This window comes from Hypomesus nipponensis, chromosome 20 (assembly GCF_054491055.1).
Source record: "Hypomesus nipponensis isolate SF chromosome 20, ASM5449105v1, whole genome shotgun sequence".
In the NCBI taxonomy this organism is placed as follows: Eukaryota; Metazoa; Chordata; class Actinopteri; order Osmeriformes; family Osmeridae; genus Hypomesus; species Hypomesus nipponensis.
The window spans coordinates 5,440,669-5,460,000 of NC_140380.1; the positions used below are offsets into that span (position 1 = coordinate 5,440,669).

General features: G+C 54.5%; 1 protein-coding gene across 1 annotated transcript in view; it reads left to right on the top strand.

Annotated features, from left to right (window-relative positions):
- The window catches only part of LOC146246012 (protein phosphatase 3 catalytic subunit alpha-like), a 28,096-nt gene that overhangs the window by 1,618 nt on the left and 7,146 nt on the right, over positions 1 to 19,332 (top strand). The window contains exons 2-6 of the mRNA XM_084683725.1: positions 10,146 to 10,346; positions 15,150 to 15,274; positions 16,427 to 16,538; positions 17,497 to 17,642; positions 18,363 to 18,502. Of these exons, the coding sequence (XP_084539851.1) occupies positions 10,146 to 10,346; positions 15,150 to 15,274; positions 16,427 to 16,538; positions 17,497 to 17,642; positions 18,363 to 18,502 (724 nt within the window). The remainder of the gene's footprint in view (positions 1 to 10,145; positions 10,347 to 15,149; positions 15,275 to 16,426; positions 16,539 to 17,496; positions 17,643 to 18,362; positions 18,503 to 19,332) is intronic.

Here is a 19,332-nt window from a genome sequence, read left to right on the forward strand (position 1 = left end):
CTGCCCTGGCACACTCCTGCGTGTGTCGGGTGTCGGAACCACCTGGAAACCATTCAGTACTGCGGTGACATTGTGCCGCTATGCCCTAACGCAGTGGTTCTCAACCCTGCTCCTCAGGGACCCCCTGTCCTGCATGTTTGAGATGTTTCCCTGCTCCAACACACCTGATTCCAATAAAAGGGTCGTTATCTAGCTCGGTAGAAGCCTGGTAACGAACATGCATTTGAATCAGGTGTGTTGGAGCAGGGAAACATCTAGAACAAGCCGGACAGGGGGTCCCTGGGGGCAGGGTTGAGAACCACCTAACGGGTCGAGCGGCGAGAAGGAAGAGATCGGCGGAGGGTGCTTATGAGCCTGTCTCACGCTTAATGACGGCGGTTCCTTTGTGATCGGGTCACCACTGGGCCTACTTGTCATCGTCGGCGTCACCGTCGGCGTTCTCTTGGTGGGCCTTTAGCGTCTGAGCCGTTTCTGTTCACGGTCGTTATGGAGACGGGGAAGGATGGCTTGTTCGTTTGAAGAAAGGGAAAGTTGGATGGGAACCATTGCCGTGCAGTCCACGTGAAAGATGTGTCCTCGCGCAGAGTGTACTTCGATGACATTTTCAGCATGGCTTTCCACAATGGATTCAAATGCTGTCGTTGGGACATTGTCTCGGTTGCCGGGACACCCCTGTTCCTTAGAGTCAGTCTGTCATCATGTCATGAAAGTGTTGACAGGGTCGACCTCATCGCCAGAGAAAAGCACTTCCCCACTGCCTAAACCTTTTTTTTTCCCCTATCAATCTTGCAAGGAAGCAGGAATTAAATATAGCTGGACTTTATGTATAATTTAGGAATTGTATTGTGCACAAAGACACATGAATAAATAACCGCGCATCAAATTTCCTGTGAAGTTGCGAGCGGAAATGGGAGTCTTGTCCCCGTTAAACAGATTTTCCCCCCACGGCCCGCAACAGCAGTGCCTCCCAAGTGAATCATCCTTATGTCATCCTCAGCCTTTCTCCCATGACGTGGATTTGTTAATCAGCCATTTCTGTTGTCGCTCTCTCGATGACTCCAAAACGCAAACAGACTCGGACGGGACACGCGCTGATGTCGAGGCCCATCGACGCGATCTAGACACGTGAGAAGACGTATGGAAGTAGGATCTCTCCCCCAGGATGGGACGGCGCGAGCCGTTTGTCCCCAGCACGTGACGGCAAACACGGACCCAGAGGAGGATGACACGCCTGGTTCGATTCTCGCCCCCGCCCTGGGTGGGTTGGTCGCTGCATCAACCTGTTGAGAGCCAGTGATCTGGGGTGGGGTTAGGGGGTTAGGGGGAGGGATGGGGAGGAATATCGATGTCAGTCATCCAGACCCGGGATGGCTGTCTTTGACCGGAGGGCACGCCAAGGCTTTCGGTCCAGGAGAGGAGGCAGAGCCTCTGCCCAGTTGGCCTCTTTCTCCTGCCTGGACCTCTCTGGGGAACTACCCCCCCCCCCCCCACCACCACCACCGCCGCCACCCCGCCACCCCCCCTCCCCCCCACACACACACAGCCACCGAGTGTCCTACATTCCTAAGTGTGATTCTAGGACATTATCTGTGTTAGCGCTCGCTCTATCTCCCCGCCGTTCCCAGCGCATTGAATGCCCTCTTTCGGTTGTTGTCGTCGTCGTCCATGAGCAGATACCCTCGCCGACGGAACGTCTCCTCAGGACGAGACCACCGCGTGGCGGCCGACCCCTTCGTGAATGACGCCGACCCGTCCGTAAATAGCACCGCTGGATTTAGGCAGTCGGTCAGCACACGGGGGCTTCCTCCCGGATGGCTGGGGCGTAACGGTTTAAGAGAAGCCCCCCCAAAACCCCCCCAAACCCCCCCCCCCTCCCTCGGCATATTAGATTTCCTTGGGAGGAATCGCCCGTCCCCTGCGCGGTGCTGAACGGCGCTCTCCTCTGCCGATGTTTGCCGAGCTGTAAGCCCAGTGTCAGAGGGTGATCGATGGAGACCTACTTACATCAGCCGCTCACCGTGCTCCGTTTGACGCACCCAACCACCGCCGGCTGTTTTTAGACGGTGTTTGTGGGGGGGAAGGGGGGGGGGGGGTTGAGGGGGGGGGACTACTTTTAGCATGGGATGAATGTTTAGGTTCAGATTTGGGACGCTGGGATTTTTTTGGTGTCGTGAACTAGATTATGAACCTGCTGAAACAGGACTATTATGGTCTGCTCGCTCCTAATGAAAGACTTGGAAGACGCGCTGGTTGGCGTGTTTCGCTTGGCCCTGTTGTCTTATGGCCATTGTTTATCATGCATGTGCTTGTGTTTGTGTGTGCGTGTGTGTGTGTGTACATGTGTTGTAGTGACATCAGTGTCACAGTTGCTCATTGGTGGAGGCCAGCCCCCCTGGAGATGTGGGTGTGTGTGTGGGAGGCGGGAGGGGGGGTGGAGGTGGAGGTGGGGGGTAGGATGGTTGTTGATGTTGATGCTGCGATAACCCTCAGAGAGAGAGAGGGAGAGAGAGAGAGAGAGAGGGAGAGAAAGAGAGAGAGAGAGAGAGAGAGAGAGAGAGAGAGAGAGAGAGAGGGGGCGAGCAGGGCACTGGGTATCTGCATGCATGATATGTACTCACAGGCTTTATTTAGCAGTGTGGGTGAATTATTCAAGCATGGGTTTGCGGCAGTGTTATACTGCACACGGGCCTGTTACATAATGAAACTTCCCCAAGGTCTGCCGATGAGAGGGGAGGGGGGTGATGGGGTCTCGGGGGCATACATTGGAGAGGAGGTGGAGGGGGGACAGAAAGAGAGAGAGAGAGCAAGTATGGGTGCAAAAAGGAGGAGAAAGGAATGGAATTAAGAATTGACGATGGGATTCTACAACAGAGGCAGGGCCAGACCCAGAATGGAGAATGCCGAAGGATTGGAAGCATGGAGAGGCTGCGTGAGAGGCACTGCGAAGAGAGGAGTAAGGGTCGGGAACATTAGAAGATGCAGAGAGCACGAGAAGTGACAAGGGGGAGAGGGGGGGGCAGGGGGGGGAGCGGGGGGGGGATCATCATGATAACACGCTTGCACGTGACACAACCGAATGGCAGCTTCTGGAGTATAGAGACGGGCCCTTCACACGCACACACACGCACGGCCTGGGGCTTGGGAGTAGATCTGGGTTCGGGCCAGCAGCATTCAGACACGGTTCACGTGGGGTTAAAACACAGCGGTCGCACCAGTAGGTACAATCTCAAACCGTGGAACGGCCAATCAGTCAGGAGACACAGACGGAGCCATTCGAAGCCCATATCATAGAGTTTGGTCGCTTCGTCGAAAACCCACAGCTTCCGTTACCTCAGGCTGGACGAATGAGCCCGATTCCTGATCAGGCCGAGTTTGGCTTTGTGGTTTTTGTACGGGTCACGATGGCTGAGTGCCACTCATTCTCGTCCTGGCTCGGCCCCGTTCACCTACCAGCAAACGCGCCGATACTTCCTCCCTGGCTCTCGCTCCCTTCCGAATCTTAAGCATATTGGCTTTTCATGCATGGGCTGCTTCCGGGGCCGCAAGCTGCCACACGGCCAGTTTCTGGGGAGGATGGACACAGTTTAGGGCTCGCACGTTCATGCTTTGCCCGAGAGAAACATCGGGTCCAAACAGCTATGGTCTGTGACCTGATCTTAAAACGTTTGAGACAAACAAAATGAACACGGCACATGACCACACTTTCGACCCAGGTAAAGCCTTAGTCATTTAGTAAGTCTTGTTAACCCATATTAATGTCGATAAGGGCCATATTACTTATGAACTAACTCTTATCTCGTCTCATGATAACACTAACCCGAGCCCTAACCCCATCCTTCACGAATAGGACGAACTCTTATGGAGTCTTCTTAATGCATGTTCATGTTTACAATCGTCTCACAAGGGGCTTATGACCTAGTGACTCACACTTGTAACAAACACGAATGAGTGTGGCCACAGTAGTGACACAGCGCGACAATGTGAAAGCGACACACACGGGGTACACTGTGCAGGCAAACAGTATTCAGAGTCAAAAACCTTTTGGCAACAGTGGCATGCAACATTGTGCCCCCCTAGTTAGTCTGAGTCTCTGTGGTCTTTGATTGTTTGGCAGAAGGATCACTTTCACGGCGCACAGCTTTGGTTACATGCCGTTTCTCTCGCAAAAGCCTTGTATGACTCAATATACTTTTTTCCCTCCACGTCTTTTCGTAGACTCTCGCACAGAATGACCCTGCTCTAGCAGAGAAAGAGTAGACTCGCAATTGACTGTATTGAATGAGAGCTCAATACATGTTTGTTGTTCTTTTTCCTACTTCAAGTGTACCAACTTAAAGTGCACAGATTTTGTACATTCACATACTCATTGACAGTATCGATATACTGTACATAAAAGTGTGTTTGTATTTCCGCATACTTAAAGTAGGCCTACATTATTTGTTGTTGCTTGGGTGGCTTTGAGGCAGAACATGCTGCAGTCTAAACATCTGCTCACAATAGCTTCTACGTTAGCGAGGCGTTTTTTGCTTTGTTGTTGAAACGGTTGAATTCTCCTGTCGGATGACACCACCACACGTCTATAACGAGCGCGAGTCGCCCAGATTGGCCTGCCTGGTTATCGCATATCACATGCATGACCGTGCACCGCCCAAGAAGTACACAGCCAACAGCATTGCCCTGCATCCTCATTAGACTGTTGGTGAAGCCATTAGCGTTGACGTGAACTCTGTGTCAAGCATGTTGTCTCCAGCACCAGCCTCAGAGGACTCTGTCTCAAAGGAGAACTCGCCCTGCTCTCGCACCAACAGCTCCCAAGAGGCTGTCGCTGACAGTGAGTAAAAACAACCAGACCAACGCCAAGAGTTTGTCAATGGGTGATTATGGCTCTACCATGTACAGCGAAGAAGACCCCAGTATCATACATACTCATGAAAAAACCTACTTTGATTGCCTGGCAAATGTCGACGAATGTATATAATTCGAACTTGAACCAATTCGTGGCACAGTACAAGTGGCACCATTTTAGTTCTGTATCAATTTCTCTAACATTTGAGGCCTGAAGAATATTGTTTTGTAAAGATGACCTAAAGGTAGTAGCAAATTATTTTATAATCACAGCACATTCTACATAAACTGGCCCCAAAACCTGTCGATGACCTGTTATTCCCTGCCCCGGGTGAGGACAGTAATGGGCTCCACCAGAGCAGGCCTGGAAAGTGCCGGAAGGCAGGTTGCAGGTGAACGACAGGTGACAGCCACACTTGACACCTTGACTCACCCAGAGAACTGACTGACAGGTTTCCCGACCCTGTCACGGTTGCCAGCGGTGACGTTAGCGGTGTTCCGGAAGGTACGTTGTAGGGACATGGCACCAAACGGACAGACAAACAGACTGTCAGACAGGTTGTCGAGGCTACCCGGCGCGACGGATGCCCAGAGCGAATGTATATCACTGTCATTGCTGCCGGACAGTTTTAGTCAAAGGGGACCAGCGGTTGGTTCAGCCGAGCAACTCACCCGCTATCTCCCTCTGTCACTCTGCAACCGCTAATCAGGGCATCTATCTCTCCGTTTGACTAACAACTGAAGAGATGGACAGACAATGAGAGGTGGCCTGTATGCTGGCGGAGCGTGAGCACAGAACACTGGTCATATTTGGATACAGTGCATCCGGTCTCCTTGGGCTCGGAATGATCCAGAGAACGCGTTCAGGAATAGTGGAGGACAAGCGACACGTTTGGCCCGCCATCTGTTACCTTCCTGAAGGATTTACTTTACCTACTGTCGGTAACGATACAGTATAATCACAGAATATACTGCCCATTACAATACAAAAGGACGGACAGTTTAGAAACAATAAACTTGCCTACAACAAGAGCTGAAAAGTCTGTGTCGCTGTAAGTGATATCTAATGGTTGGTTGATTCGTTCTTTGTCATTTTGGTCCATTTCTCACCCTTTCTGCCTGAATGTGAGAGCGTTTTAACCGGAGCCAACACTGAATGTGTGTATGGTGTTGCTTCCTTGTCAGACTCCCATGCAAATCGCAATATTCCTCTCATGCACTGGCTGTCCTCCAATAGTCAGCTGCTGTTGCCCGGCAACATGCACCACGGTTCAACTCTGCCTGGGTGCCCAGTGAAGTAAGCTGTCTCCCATCTCTCTCTCTCTCTCTCCCATCTCTCCATCTCTCCCCATCCCTCTCTTTCTCCATCTCTCTCTCTCTCTTCTCTGTTCACTTTCTCTCGGTTTTCTCTCTTCTACTTTCTGTCTCTTCTCTCTCCCCTCTCATTACCTCTCTCTCTCTCTCTCTCTCTCTCTCTCTCTCTCTCTCTCTCTCTCTCTCTCTTTGTATTGCTTTCTCCATCTTCTTGCGCTTTTGGATCACCCTTCACCCTCGTCCACGTCTTTCATCTCGGAAATCCGTTTTTCTTCCACACCCATCTTTCATCTAGCTGTCCCCCATCCCCCTCCGTTCTCTCTCTCTTTCTCTCTTTCTTTCTTTCTCTCTCTGTGTGTGTCTCTCTCTCTGTGTTTCTCTCTCCCCCCTTTCTCTCTCTCTCTCTCTCTCCCCCCTTTCTTCCTTTCTTTCTTTCTTTCTCTCTCTCTCTCTCTCTCTCTCTCTCTCTCTCTCTCTCTCTCTCTCTCTCTCTCTCTCTCTCTCTCTCTCTCTCTCTCTCCCTTTCTTCCTTCTCTCTCTCTCTCTCTCTCTCTCTCTCTCTCTCTCTCTCTCTCTCTCTCTCTCTCTCTCTCTCTCTCTCTCTCTCTCTCTCTCTCTCTCTCTCTCTCTCTCTCTCTCTCTCTCTCTCTCTCTCTCTCTCTCTCTCTCTCTCCCCCCCCCCCCCTCTGCTTCTGTCTATACAGTCCCCCACTCCGTGCCGCTGCCAACCAAAACCTCAGATGCCTGATACGCTCCTACCTATAACATTCCCCAGGGGTCTGAAATGTGTTACTGTGAATCATTATTTTGACAGCGCACATCCATGCAGCGCGCGCACACACGGGCGGCGCGCACACAGCACTATCAAAGCCACGCGGCCTTCCACAGTATGAATTCCGTATAAGCCCGATGGTCCCTGACTACTTTGTGAGTTCACGCAAACGCCGCCACTTGGCGTCCGTCCCAGCGAGAGAGAGACCGCGCGGTGACGTCTGCCGGCCCGGACGCTCGCGCTGAGTCACAGGAACGGTCTCGTCGCACGCGGCCCGACTCGTCCCCCTCCCCCGTTCCGGCGAGGAGCGAACCGGTCGCGTCCAGCTTTCGAGCGGAAGCGCCGAGGAGCCTCGCGCCGAACAGTTACAGCTTGTTCCTTGACAACAACTCAAGGCGCTTTCGCCCTGGCGATTAATTACACGTCGCTGGCGCAGGCGCACACGTTAAGCCGCTAGACACACTCGGTCAGACACGACCATTAGACACAGACCGTTTAAACAAACGGCCACAGACGGGAAAACACGCGCACACAAACACACGCGCCGCCGAATTGAAGGGATGTCTTTACCCCACTTCAAATCTCCTGCCAAGGCCGGGCTCATTATCCTAGCAGCAGGGACTGGAGATTTTTTCTCCCTCCCCTCCCCCCCATCCCCCCCCCCCCCCCCCCTCTAGTCAAGCATCCATTATTTAGCAGCGTGTTGATCATGTTGAGCCCCAGCGCTGAGATCTCATCTCCTCCGTCTCCCCACAGCCGTGCTCCCCATACACCCTGCCACGGTGCTGCTGGTCTCCGCCTCGCGCACACGGCCGCGCCGCCTCTGCTGATGGAAGTGAGAGTGTTTGTGTGTGTGTGTGTGTGTGTGTGTGTGAGGGAGTGAGTGTGGGTGTTGTGAGTGAGTGAGTGTGTGTGTGTGTCTGTGTGTGTGTGAGGGAGTGAGTGTGGGTGTTGTGAGTGTGTGAGAGTGTGGGTGTGTGTGAGGGAGTGAGTGTGGGTGTTTAGAGTGAGTGAGTGTGTAGATTGAGTGGGTGAGGGAGGGAGTGTGAGTGAGTGAGTGTGTGTGTGCCTGGTTGAGTGAGTGAGATGGAGATAACCCACAATACTGTGTGCTGAATCCGGCTGCACCAGCCCCAACTGATTTCCACAGAAGCTTCCGGCGACCTATGGATTCGGCGCTCAGGCAGGGCCGGACAGATGAAGCTCTACAGATTGATTGGGTCGGCGTGTCACTGGGATTGGGAAAGCCCTCCATCGTCGTGCGAGCAGACGTGGCCTCTCCTGCCACAGGCGGAATGCGAGGACACGTGAGAACCTTCTGGAAAGGAGGCGAACCCACACACATATCTAGGCTCAGGATTAACAGATCATGTTGGAATTGGTTTGGGTTTGAGTTGGCAGTGGCCAGTGGGAATCGTCATCGACGAATGCACAGAGATCGGCACCGGAGCAGCTGAATTACCTTGGTTGCTCCCAGAGCAATGATGTGTGGTCGGACTGGATGATGCTGGAGGAGGTGGAGTGGATAGGTAGCAGGCTTGCCGGCCGGGCTTTCATTAGCGTAACAACCTAGCCGAGTGCTTCCATCAAGCGGCTGTGTCGCTTTTCCCTCTTTGTCACATCGAGTTCTTGGCTTCACATGTCCAGTCACCAAATGACACTGCAGGGATACAATGCACGGATTAGCCGTTTATTCATTTGAGGGAAATGATTTGCGGTGCGGTGTCATTGTGGTCGTCAATAAGTGGGTATGTTTTGCCTTGCTTACTGTATCCGTGGCAGCTGCAAATACAAGCCTCGGTTGTTGTTTTTTCTAGTTTATTCTATCTGGTAAATGATCAGTCGGCCTCTTTATTCCACACAACACATTGTCAATTTACAACCATGAATGAATTATAAAATACTCCGGAAGCATACATAATTAAAGTAGGGCATGTTTTGTTTTGGGAGGATACATTTTAGACCAGCAGCAGACCTCACCCTCGCTGTTTACAGCAAAATTATCCCAAACATAATTATTCCTGTTTAGCAGTGGATTTCTTTAGGAAAACAAACTCTTCATCGTCTCTTCAGATGTGTAAAATGGCAGGGTTCGCTTGCAGTGTTGAATGCACAGTGACAACGCAACGGTCTGGCACGTGCCCCTGTCACCAAGTTCAAATGGCTTCAGTTCACTTGTCGGCGTCAATACCGCCCCTTCCGATCGCTAGCATCTGCTGTTGGCGGAGCTAACCGACGCGGTGTTCAGGAGAGGAGGGGGAGGAACGTATTTGTGTTTCAAAGACTCCAAGATAAGCTGCGGAGAGGTCAAATAAGAGGGTGATACCGAGGAGTGTGACGTAAACAGCACCGGTGACGTCGTGATTCGCATACACGCTCAGTTCGCTCCGCCGTGACGATTGTGGCTTGTTAGTAGAGTGTTTTAGTTGAATGGGTTCATCTCACTCCTCAGGATAAGTACTTCCCTCGGGCGCCATTGAACGACAAGGCGTTCGGAAGGCAGGTGACGGTAACAAGGCAGATGATGACACCTGCGTCACCGTGCGATTAGACCCCTTGTCAGTTGTAGACAAGAGGCGAGATGATTCCGGCGTCTAGCGTTCTGGGGCAGTGGTTCTCAAAGTGGGGTCCGCGAACCAGAGCCAAGGGGTCCGCAAAATAATTTGCCATAAACTATAACGTTGGAAAATTGTGCTGTATCATGAAAAAGTAATAACAAAGCCTAAAAGTAAAAACAAATATGTTACATTTAGCACACGCTCTTATCCAGAGCAACTTACAGTAAGTACAGGGACATTCCCCCCGAGGAAAGTAGGTTGAAGTGCCTTGCCTAAGGACACAACGTCATTTGGCACAGCCAGGAATCGAACTGGCAAACTTCTGATTATTAGCCCGATTCCCTCACCGCTCAGCCACCTGACTCCCTCCCATATTATAATCTACAGATGGGGACCATGTGCACCAATAAAACAAGCATATTGTGTCCGGTTAAGAGCACAAAGGGTATGCTGAATGGGTGTTGCGATTATGGGGGGGGGGGTTCCTTGGAAAATGTTCAACCCTGTAAGGGAACCCTGGCCCCCCAAAAAGGTTTGAGAACCCCTGTTTTAGGGGATGGTTTGGCCCGGCGAGTGTCTCGTCCGCCCCCGTGTGGATGCCTTTCGGCTTGGCTGAAGTCTGACCATGTCTTTATTGTTCTGTGTTGTGCCCCCAGCCGTGCCCTTCCCCCTGAGTCACCGTCTCACCATGAAGGAAGTGTTCGACTGCGAGGGGAAGCCCCGGGTGGACCTGCTCAAGGCCCACCTGACCAAGGAGGGCCGAGTGGAGGAGGCGGTGGCCCAGCGCATCGTCAACGAGGGCGCCGCCATCCTGCGCCAGGAGAAGACCATGCTGGACATCGAAGCACCCGTCACAGGTGAGGGGGGGGGGTGAGTGGGACTTTGTTGGCGTTTGTGTTTTTTTTTTTCTCTCTCGTGTCGAACTGCGTTTCGCGGCGACGTCGAAGAACGTTCTGTGGGCCGCAACGGGGGGAAAAAACGAATCAGGAAGGCGGAAGGGCGTTTCGGATTGAGGGAGGATTCTATCTGGCTCGTGCATTCCCAGAAAAGTCAAACTACATTTATATTTAGTAGACGCTCTTATCCAGAGCGACTTACAGTAAGTACAGGGACATTCCCCCCGAGGCAAGTAGGGTGAAGTGTCTTGCCCAAGGACACAACATCATTTTGCACGGCCGGGAATCGAACTGGCAACCTTGAGATTACTAGCCCGATTCCATAACCGCTCAGCCACCCTAACAAACGAACAAACATGTGTCTGCACATCAAACTGAGGGGCTCTGATTCCCATTGGCGTAGATGCAAGCAAGTTGCGCACCAACAAAGTTTGGTTTGCGTGCTTGCATGAGAGCGCGGGACAAAGAGAGAAGGCACGAGAGAACGAAAGAGAGCTTGTTTCCATCTGACAGATGAAAAGAGGGACAGGAGCACAGCGACTGGAAGGACTGGGTGACCTCTCGTTCCAAAATAAACTCCAAAGCACCTGACTGGCTTTCAAGCGAGGAAGACTTCAGACAGGGAAGGACTGCCTCTCAAAAATATGCAGATTCCCACCACCAGCAGTCCGCTGTCACTTTGAAGTGTCATCAGTCGTCACGTCGCGTTCCCGTCGATTGCGGCCCTCGTGAGAACCGGATGAATCCGGCTTTTTTGACGGGAAAGAGCTGTAGTCGCATTCCCGTCGACGGGTTAGAGGAGGCTCCCCTGGGACGAGGCTGGGCCGTCACTGTGATCCACAAAGCTCTTGGCTGGCAAACGCCACCGAGGGACTCTGATGAACAACAACCTGGCACTAAACTGTCGCCGGAAGCTTCTGTGGAAATCAGTTGGGGCTGGTGCAGCCAGATTCAGCACACTTAAGTTGCTGGAAACGTAGCTCTTTCCGTGTGGGGGCGAATGTAAGAAGACCAGTGGCGTCGGACGATGACTCATTCGAGTGATCCAGATCCAGATGGTTGATACCTCTTCGGTCCGGTCGAGGGAGCGGGACCCAAGTGGGACCCTGTATCGCTGTCACACGAGTGCAGTCAAATGTCGCCCTGTTAGGCCACCACTTCTCCGGGCCGGCCACCCCCTAGGTCCTAGTGCACCCACGAACGACAAGGCGAGATGCCATCTTCGGAAGGGTGCGTCCCTCTCGTGTGAAAAACGGCATGTAGAAACGCAATCATAGAAATAGAGGAGGTTCAGGCGGGAGAGAGGCAGAGAGCGGGAGAGAGAGAGAGGGCTGTGCGAGAGAGCACAATAACGGGAGGAGCACTGAGCGGGTGTGAAATTTGCATCCGGTTTCCGGGGCGAGGCGTGCGAACGCGGGCGCGCGGACGCCGCTGCGTGCGCCCGGGTGTGTGCGTGCGTCTGTTGACAGACTCCGGGAAGGTCCCCCGGACTCTGTAGTACACTCGACTCCAGACACTTATCATTTCGTTATTGAGAAGCCCGCACATCATACACACACTGCGCGGCATTTTGAAACAGTCGAACTCCATTGTGTTATCAAGTGACAAAAGCTGCACAGAATGAAAGGCCGGCGCGTTAGCATGACAACGCTAACGCCGTCTGACAAAAGCTGAATTTGAATTGCAACTGTAAGCTTAGCCGGGTAAAAGCATGCATTTTGTAATGTATTCTGTCTGCATCTAAGCGATAAAACATTTTCAATACGAAAAAACTGTCGAGAAAGACAAAAGGAATGCATTTCCAGGGTACCAAAGCGTGCAACAGGAACATATTGAAACCATATATCTTGGAATTGACTCATCCAATCATGTTACATTATATTTGCAATGACAGTTACCAGGCATCCAGCTTCCTGCATATTTGATAACATCAATAATAGATGTGAGTGAGACCAACTTAATATGGTTTCATCATAGCTTGCACGGGCATTTCAAAGAAGACTCTACGTAAATGTACCCCCTTACCCCACAAATACGCACGCCCTCATTCACTCACACTCTCATTCACTCCCTTGTTCACACACATACACACATACACACATACACACACGAACACATCCAGAGCCTTGCTGGTTCATCACCACACCACTGGCGTTCGACGTCGCGGGCCGCTCTCATCATGTCCAGTGGTCCATGCCTAGCTGGGTCCAGACACTGTGACATACAGGTGCCTGGAGAAAGGAGGGGAGGATTCTAGAAGGGTGAGGGAGGCCAGGTGTGCAGAGGGAGGCCGTCCAAAGGAGCGAGGGGCAGACGGAACCACAACACGGTTATGACGAGACAGAGAGAGACAGAGAGAGACAGAGAGAGACAAAGAGAGAGACAGAGAGAGAGAGAGAGAGAGAGAGAGAGAGAGAGAGAGAGAGAGAGAGAGAGAGAGAGAGAGAGAGAGAGAGAGAGAGAGAAAGAGAGAGAGAAAGAGACAGAGAGAGAGACAGATCCACCGAGTAAACGGGTTGGAAAAGAGGGAGTGTGCCGTTCAGAGTGATTCTGCCTTTGCAATCCCCCCCCCCGCCCCCTTTCTTTTGTCTGAATGGCTATCTCACCGAGGCTTTCTCACTTACGAGATGAACCTTCCCCCCCATCCCCCCCCCCCCCCCCTCGATACCGGGGGAAGCCGGCGTGGAACAGCAAAGCCAGCAGGGGAGGTGGCCAGTTCACCAGCACGCTCCCCCCCCCCCCCACACAGAGTCATCCGTCTCCCGGGACTCCCCATCCGGAGACAGGCCCATCCATCTGCTCTGTCACACCGGCACACTGGCACACTTTATCTCCTCCTGGGTACCCAGCCCGCTTCAGAGCAGGGGCCACAGTTTCCCCATGGTCAAAACCACGTATATATATACATATATACATATATATATATATGTATATATATTATATCATTCACAGGGGTTTTGATTGGTGTTCATTCCGAGTGGTCGGTCGTCTTGGCAACCCAAAGTACACTGACGTGGGCCTTGTATCTGGCATCCTGTCAGCTAAGGTGAATCTCGCTCGTGATTGGCTCCTCCCTGTCCAATTAGTATATTGGCAGTGATTGATTGGGGGAGGGGGGGGGCGGGGTTCGGTGATGAATTGGTTGATAAGTCGGCTCTTCAAAGGACAAGGAGGCAGATGCAGTTGGAAGACTTGGAGTCACGGAGCTCTTTCCCCCCCCTGAACTGGTGTCGGGGAAAATGGAGGTCCACATGCTTTATTTATCAAACATGAAATATGGATGCTGATGTGTGTATCAGTGCATAGACTTTGGTGAGCTGAGAATTCTATGGAGGTTGACGGTGGCCAGGCCCGTGAAAGAGCTCCGTGTTTGTGTCTGTCTGTCTGTCTGTCTGTCTGTCTGTCTATCTGTCTGTCTGTGAGTTAGTTTGTATAGGTACGTATTGGGGTGTTATGCGTTGTGCGTTTGTGATGGCTTGTGTGTCGTTTTTATGTCCGGGCGTGCGTCTTATTTGGAAGCGCAGGGTATGTGTGCGTGAGCCATGTGTGTACGTATGTGTGTGTGTGAGTCGTATGTGTGTGTGTGTGTGTGTGTGTGTGTGTGTGTGTTCGATTGCTTTAATCACGCAAGAAGTCTCCCACTCACATTGCTCTGAGCTGTAAGTGGGCGAAGGCCACAGTGGAGCTGACAGGGAGGGAGGGAGGGAGGGAGGGAGGGGGAGAGAGGGAGGGAGGGAGGGAGGGAGGGAGGGAGGGAGGGAGGGAGGGAGGGAGGGGGAGAGGAGGGAGGGAGGGAGGGAGGGAGGGGGAGAGAGGGAAGGAGGGAGGGAGGGGGAGAGAGGGAGGGAGGGAGGGAGGGAGGGGGAGAGAGGGAAGGAGGGAGGGAGGGAGGGAGGGGGAGAGAGGGAGGGAGGGAGGGAGGGGGAGAGAGAGAGGGAGGGAGGGAGGGAGGGGGAGAGAGGGAGGGAGGGAGGGAGGGAGGGAGGGAGAGACAGAGGGGGGGGAATAGAAAGGAGGGAGAGAGAGATGAATGAAGGGAGAGGAGGATGGAGGAGGGGAAGAGAAGTGGAGGGGGAGAAAGAGGAGAATGAAAGAGTACAAATGAGGGGAACGAGGAAGTGAGGCAGGTTTTTTGGTTGTTTTTTTTGCAAACCCCAGAGCCAGTGAGAGAGAGTCTACTGTGGTCATGAGCTTTGTCCCCAGCCACGCCCCCAACCACTGCCTGGGGGGGGGGGTGGGAGAAGAGACCTTCGGGGGCAAACACCCAGGCAGCATCTCCATGCCAACACGGCGCGAGGGCAAGAGAAATGAAAACGCTCTTGTTTATTTCATTATTTCGTCCTCATAAAAAAATCACGTCGCCATGGCAACAGGCGTCGAAACTCGCAACGCTCCCTCCCTCCCTCCCGTACTTTTTCTCTTCCCCCCCTCGCACTCCCCTCCCTCTCTCTCTCTACGACTCTCTCTGAGCCTCTCGCTCTCTCCCTCCCCCCACTCTCTCGCTCGCTCTCCCTCTGTCTCTCTCTCGCTTTAAATGATCTGCTTCCCAACTACGGTCTAGCACTCACAGTACAACTGCAACTGACTTGCCCACACACACACACACGCGCGCGCGCACACACACACAGTTTGTCTGTTTTCTGAAGGTAGGATACAGTGAGCTCCTCTCAGGCCTTGTGCTGAGGATCATCTGCCGTGTCCATGTGAAGTGTGTCCTTCTGATCGGTGGGTGTGCTGTCCCCCCCCCCCCCCCCTCCCCTCCAGTGTGCGGGGACGTCCACGGCCAGTTCTTCGACCTCATGAAGCTGTTTGAGGTGGGCGGCTCTCCGGCCACAACGCGCTACCTCTTCCTGGGAGACTACGTGGACCGGGGCTACTTCAGTATCGAGGTAAAGCTCGCCCGTCGCTTCGGTCGCTCGTGGAACTGACGGTGCTGGTTACGCCCCCCCCCCCGTGCGCCGGGACCAGTACCCAGTGCCTCTCGTCACCCTCCTTCCCTGTCGTCCAGTGCCCTTCCATCTGCCGTCCCCTCGTTTGACCCCCCTCGCCTCACTCCTCTCCCTCGCCTCACTCCTGTCCCTCGCCTCACTCCTCTCCCTCGCCTGACTCCTCTCCCTCGCCTCACTCCTCTCCCTCGCCTCACTCCTCTCCCTCGCCTCACTCCTCTCCCTCGCCTCACTCCTCTCCCTCGCCTCACTCCTCTCCCTCGCCGGTCGTGTCCTGGCCTCCCCTGTCCCCCTCCGCCCTCCTTCCGTCCTTCTCACCGTTCTCTACCCCTCTTTCTTCTCTCCTCTCCGCCTTCCCTGCCTCGTTGTCCTCCTCCGTCTCCTCTTCTCTCCTCCTCCTTCCCCGTCCCTCCCTCCCTCCTCATCCCTCCCTCCTCTCGTCCCTCCCTCCTCATCCCCTTCTCCTCCCCTCCCCTCCCCTCCTTCCTTCCTTCCTTCTTTCCTTCCCTCCTTCCTTCCTTCCCTCCCTCCCTCCCTCCCTCCCTCCCTCCCTCCCTCCCTCCCTCCCTCCCTCCCTCCCTCCCTCCCTCCCTCCCTCCCTCCCTCCCTCCCTCCCTCCCTCCCTCCCTCCCTCCCTCCTTCCCTCCCTCCCTCCCTGGGGGCCTGGGATTCCAAAGAGGAAGGAGGAGGAGTCCTCCAATCAGATGCAACCGCTGCTGACACTTTACATTTCCACAACGGAGCACCCTCCCTCTCGCCCATTGGCCCGAGGAGTGGACTCGGCCCAGAACAGACACACTTGACCAATCCTGATAATTGTCTGAATAATTGTTATCAGCTGGGAAGAGGCGCTTCAGTACTCGATGATCATACATCATTGAAACAGTGGCTCGATCTGAGGGAGTTCAAACCGAGGTCTGTTTTCACATTGTTTCGATGTGAGCTCAGGGGCAGCCTGTCACCGTGACACCGTCTGACTTTGTATGTTACACGTCCAATCTGGTCTGTTCGGCCGGCTGAAATGCTCTGTGTTTGTCTGTGTATGTCATGTATCTGATAGCGTCTGGTAATGATTTTCTGATTCTCTCTCCTCAGTGTGTTTTATACCTTTGGTCTCTGAAAATCCTCTACCCAAAGACACTATTTTTACTGCGAGGAAACCACGAATGTAGACATTTGACCGAATATTTCACCTTCAAACAAGAATGTAAGTAGCACACTCTCACTGTTTCTTTGTGTCTTTGGGGGCGGGGGGTGAATTATTTTCAGAAGCGAGCTCATGTAAAGCCTTGAACCTAGAACTGTGTGTTGTTGTAGACATTGCGTGGAGAAGGGAACCTATCATAAAATCATATTCGGAGAAGCGGAACAGGGGACACGTTTGAAAGGGCCGCCGGTAGGAAATGAGGCAGAGAGCTAAGTTCTCCCTGAAGGGGTAGCGCGAGAATACTTTACCGAAAGGTGAACCTGGATGAGGTGCAAGCCTATTTCCGTGTCTGTGCTGGTGGTGGGTTGCCGTGGTAACGGATGCTGTGAACGGTGGGGGGGCGGGGGGGGCGCTGAGAGTTCGTGAGAAGAATCAAACTGGCACGTAGTCTCGCGTGTCTTGGCGAGACGCGCACACCTATAAACACGCACACACGAAGACGCACAGACACACACCGGCATACAAACGCACACGCGCGCACCGATAAGCGCGCGTGCAAACGCCGCCGTTCAAACACGCGCGCACCCCCACAAAGACACGCGCGCACACGCACACAGACACACACAAAGGTGAAACTCGCGTGGAGGCGGGAGAAGATTCCCACCTCGGGTCGGCGGGGGGGGGGGGGGGGTCGAGCAGTCTCCGAAGGGGCTCTCCCTCCGCCCTCGCCCGCTCCGAAGCGGGGGCCGTCGGAACGGCGCCGTAGCGGAACACTCGACGTGGCGTCCGCTCGTCCGGGCGACCGAATCCTCCTCGCAGGCTGAATAAATCATGCCGGGCTCTCAGCGGAGGAGATGAGAGGGAGCTGAGTTCCGAGGGGCCGTATTTCCACCGTGCTCCCTGACGATGGAGACTTCCACGGTCGAGGGGGAGACTGTGTGTGTGGGCGGGTGGGCGTGTGTGTGGGGGGGGGGGGGGCACCCGTCTAAGCGGAATCCTCTCTCCGTCCCCGCTCCAGGTAAAATCAAGTACTCGGAGCAGGTGTACGACTCGTGCATGGACGCGTTCGACTGCCTGCCCCTGGCCGCCCTCATGAACCAGCAGTTTCTGTGCGTCCACGGCGGGCTGTCGCCTGAGATCCACACCCTAGACGACATCAAGAAGGTTAGCCCGTCGTCTGGTCGTCCGTCCCCGTCTCCCCTGGGGGGCTGTTCAGTGCCTGGCCGTGCATGCCCGAGGGCGGGATTTTGGCTCTGCCTGGTTTGTTTGAGTGCTGAGGCGCATGCTGGGGGGAGGGGGGGGGGGTGAATTATTTTCAGAAGCGAGCTCATGTAAAGCCTTGAACCTAGAACTGTGTATTGTTGTAGAGGGGGGGGGGGGGATGTGCGTGTGCACGCCCCTCGTGTCTATGCAGATCCGCAGGTGTGTGTGTGTGCACGCCCCTCGTGTCTATGCGGATCTGCAGGTGTGTGTGTGTGCACGCCCCTCGTGTCTATGCAGATCTGCAGGTGTGTGTGTGTGCACGCCCCTCGTGTCTATGCAGATCTGCAGGTGTGTGTGTGTGCACGCCCCTCGTGTCTATGCAGATCTGCAGGTGTGTGTGTGTGCACGCCCCTCGTGTCTATGCAGATCTGCAGGTGTGTGTGTGTGCACGCCCCTCGTGTCTATGCAGATCCGCAGGTGTGTGTGTGTGCACGCCCCTCGTGTCTATGCAGATCCGCAGGTGTGTGTGCGGCCTCTCCTTTCAGTCGTGTAGGCCGGTGTGTCTGCGCTCCACCCTCGTACGTGTGCGTATGCACCGTACCCGCACGCGCGTGCTTGCACGTTTGCGCGCGCGCGCGTACGCGTACACCAATATGGGGCTGACGTCGACTCTCTCGCTAGCTGGACCGGTTTAAGGAGCCGCCGGCGTTCGGGCCCATGTGCGACCTGCTGTGGGCCGACCCCCTGGAGGACTTTGGCAACGAGAAGACCCAGGAGTTCTTCAGCCACAACACGGTGCGAGGCTGCTCCTACTTCTACAGGTAAACACGCCCTCCTCACCCACCCCCACGCCCACCCCCAATTCCACCTTCGACTAGCATCCAAAACCCGACGCTTTGGCTCAACGCAGCGCCGTGCCAACGGCTCGTCTTAGCCGCTGGCATCCTACTGTAGCAACCCCTCCACCGAGCTCCAGGCAGGCTTCCAGGGGCTTCCGTGACCTACATTCCCAGGGCTGGTGGGGTTGGGGGTGGTGGTGGGGAGGGGCGCCCAGGGCTCTCTGGTCGACCTCGTGTTGTTTTTCTGCCCCGTGTAAGCTTTCCGTCGTCTAAATATTTCACGTGCCGCTGAAAGTTTGATGCGCTGGCAGTGCCGGATGCGTGTGTGTGTGTCTGTGTGTGGGTGAGGGCAGGGGGCGGGGAGCGGCGAGTGTTTATGCGTGCGTGCATGTCAGCGTGTGCGTGCTGAGGGAGAGGCTGTGGAGAACGCAGCAACGGAACGCCCCACCCATGCCGGCGTCTGCATTCCCGCCCCCGAGAAACCGGCCCGGCGCCGACCCGCGGGCACCGGAGCGTCCGACACCCCACCCCCACCCCTCCCCGCGCGGCGTCCCCGTCACCTGACACCACGAGAGACACCCTAGCCGACAGCCCGCAGCCCTCGCCACGCCGCGGAGAGGGAAACGCTCAACCGCTCTCTCCGAGTAGCGGTAAGCATTTTTCCGCCGAACGACGACGACGACCCCCCCAAAAAAAATCGCCAAAAGGGGCCCACGTAGGAGACGATTGTGCGAAGCCCTCCACACCCACATCTCTTTGGCCGAGTCTGACTCCGATGAAAAAGAAGAGAAAGGGGGGAGGGGGAGGGAACT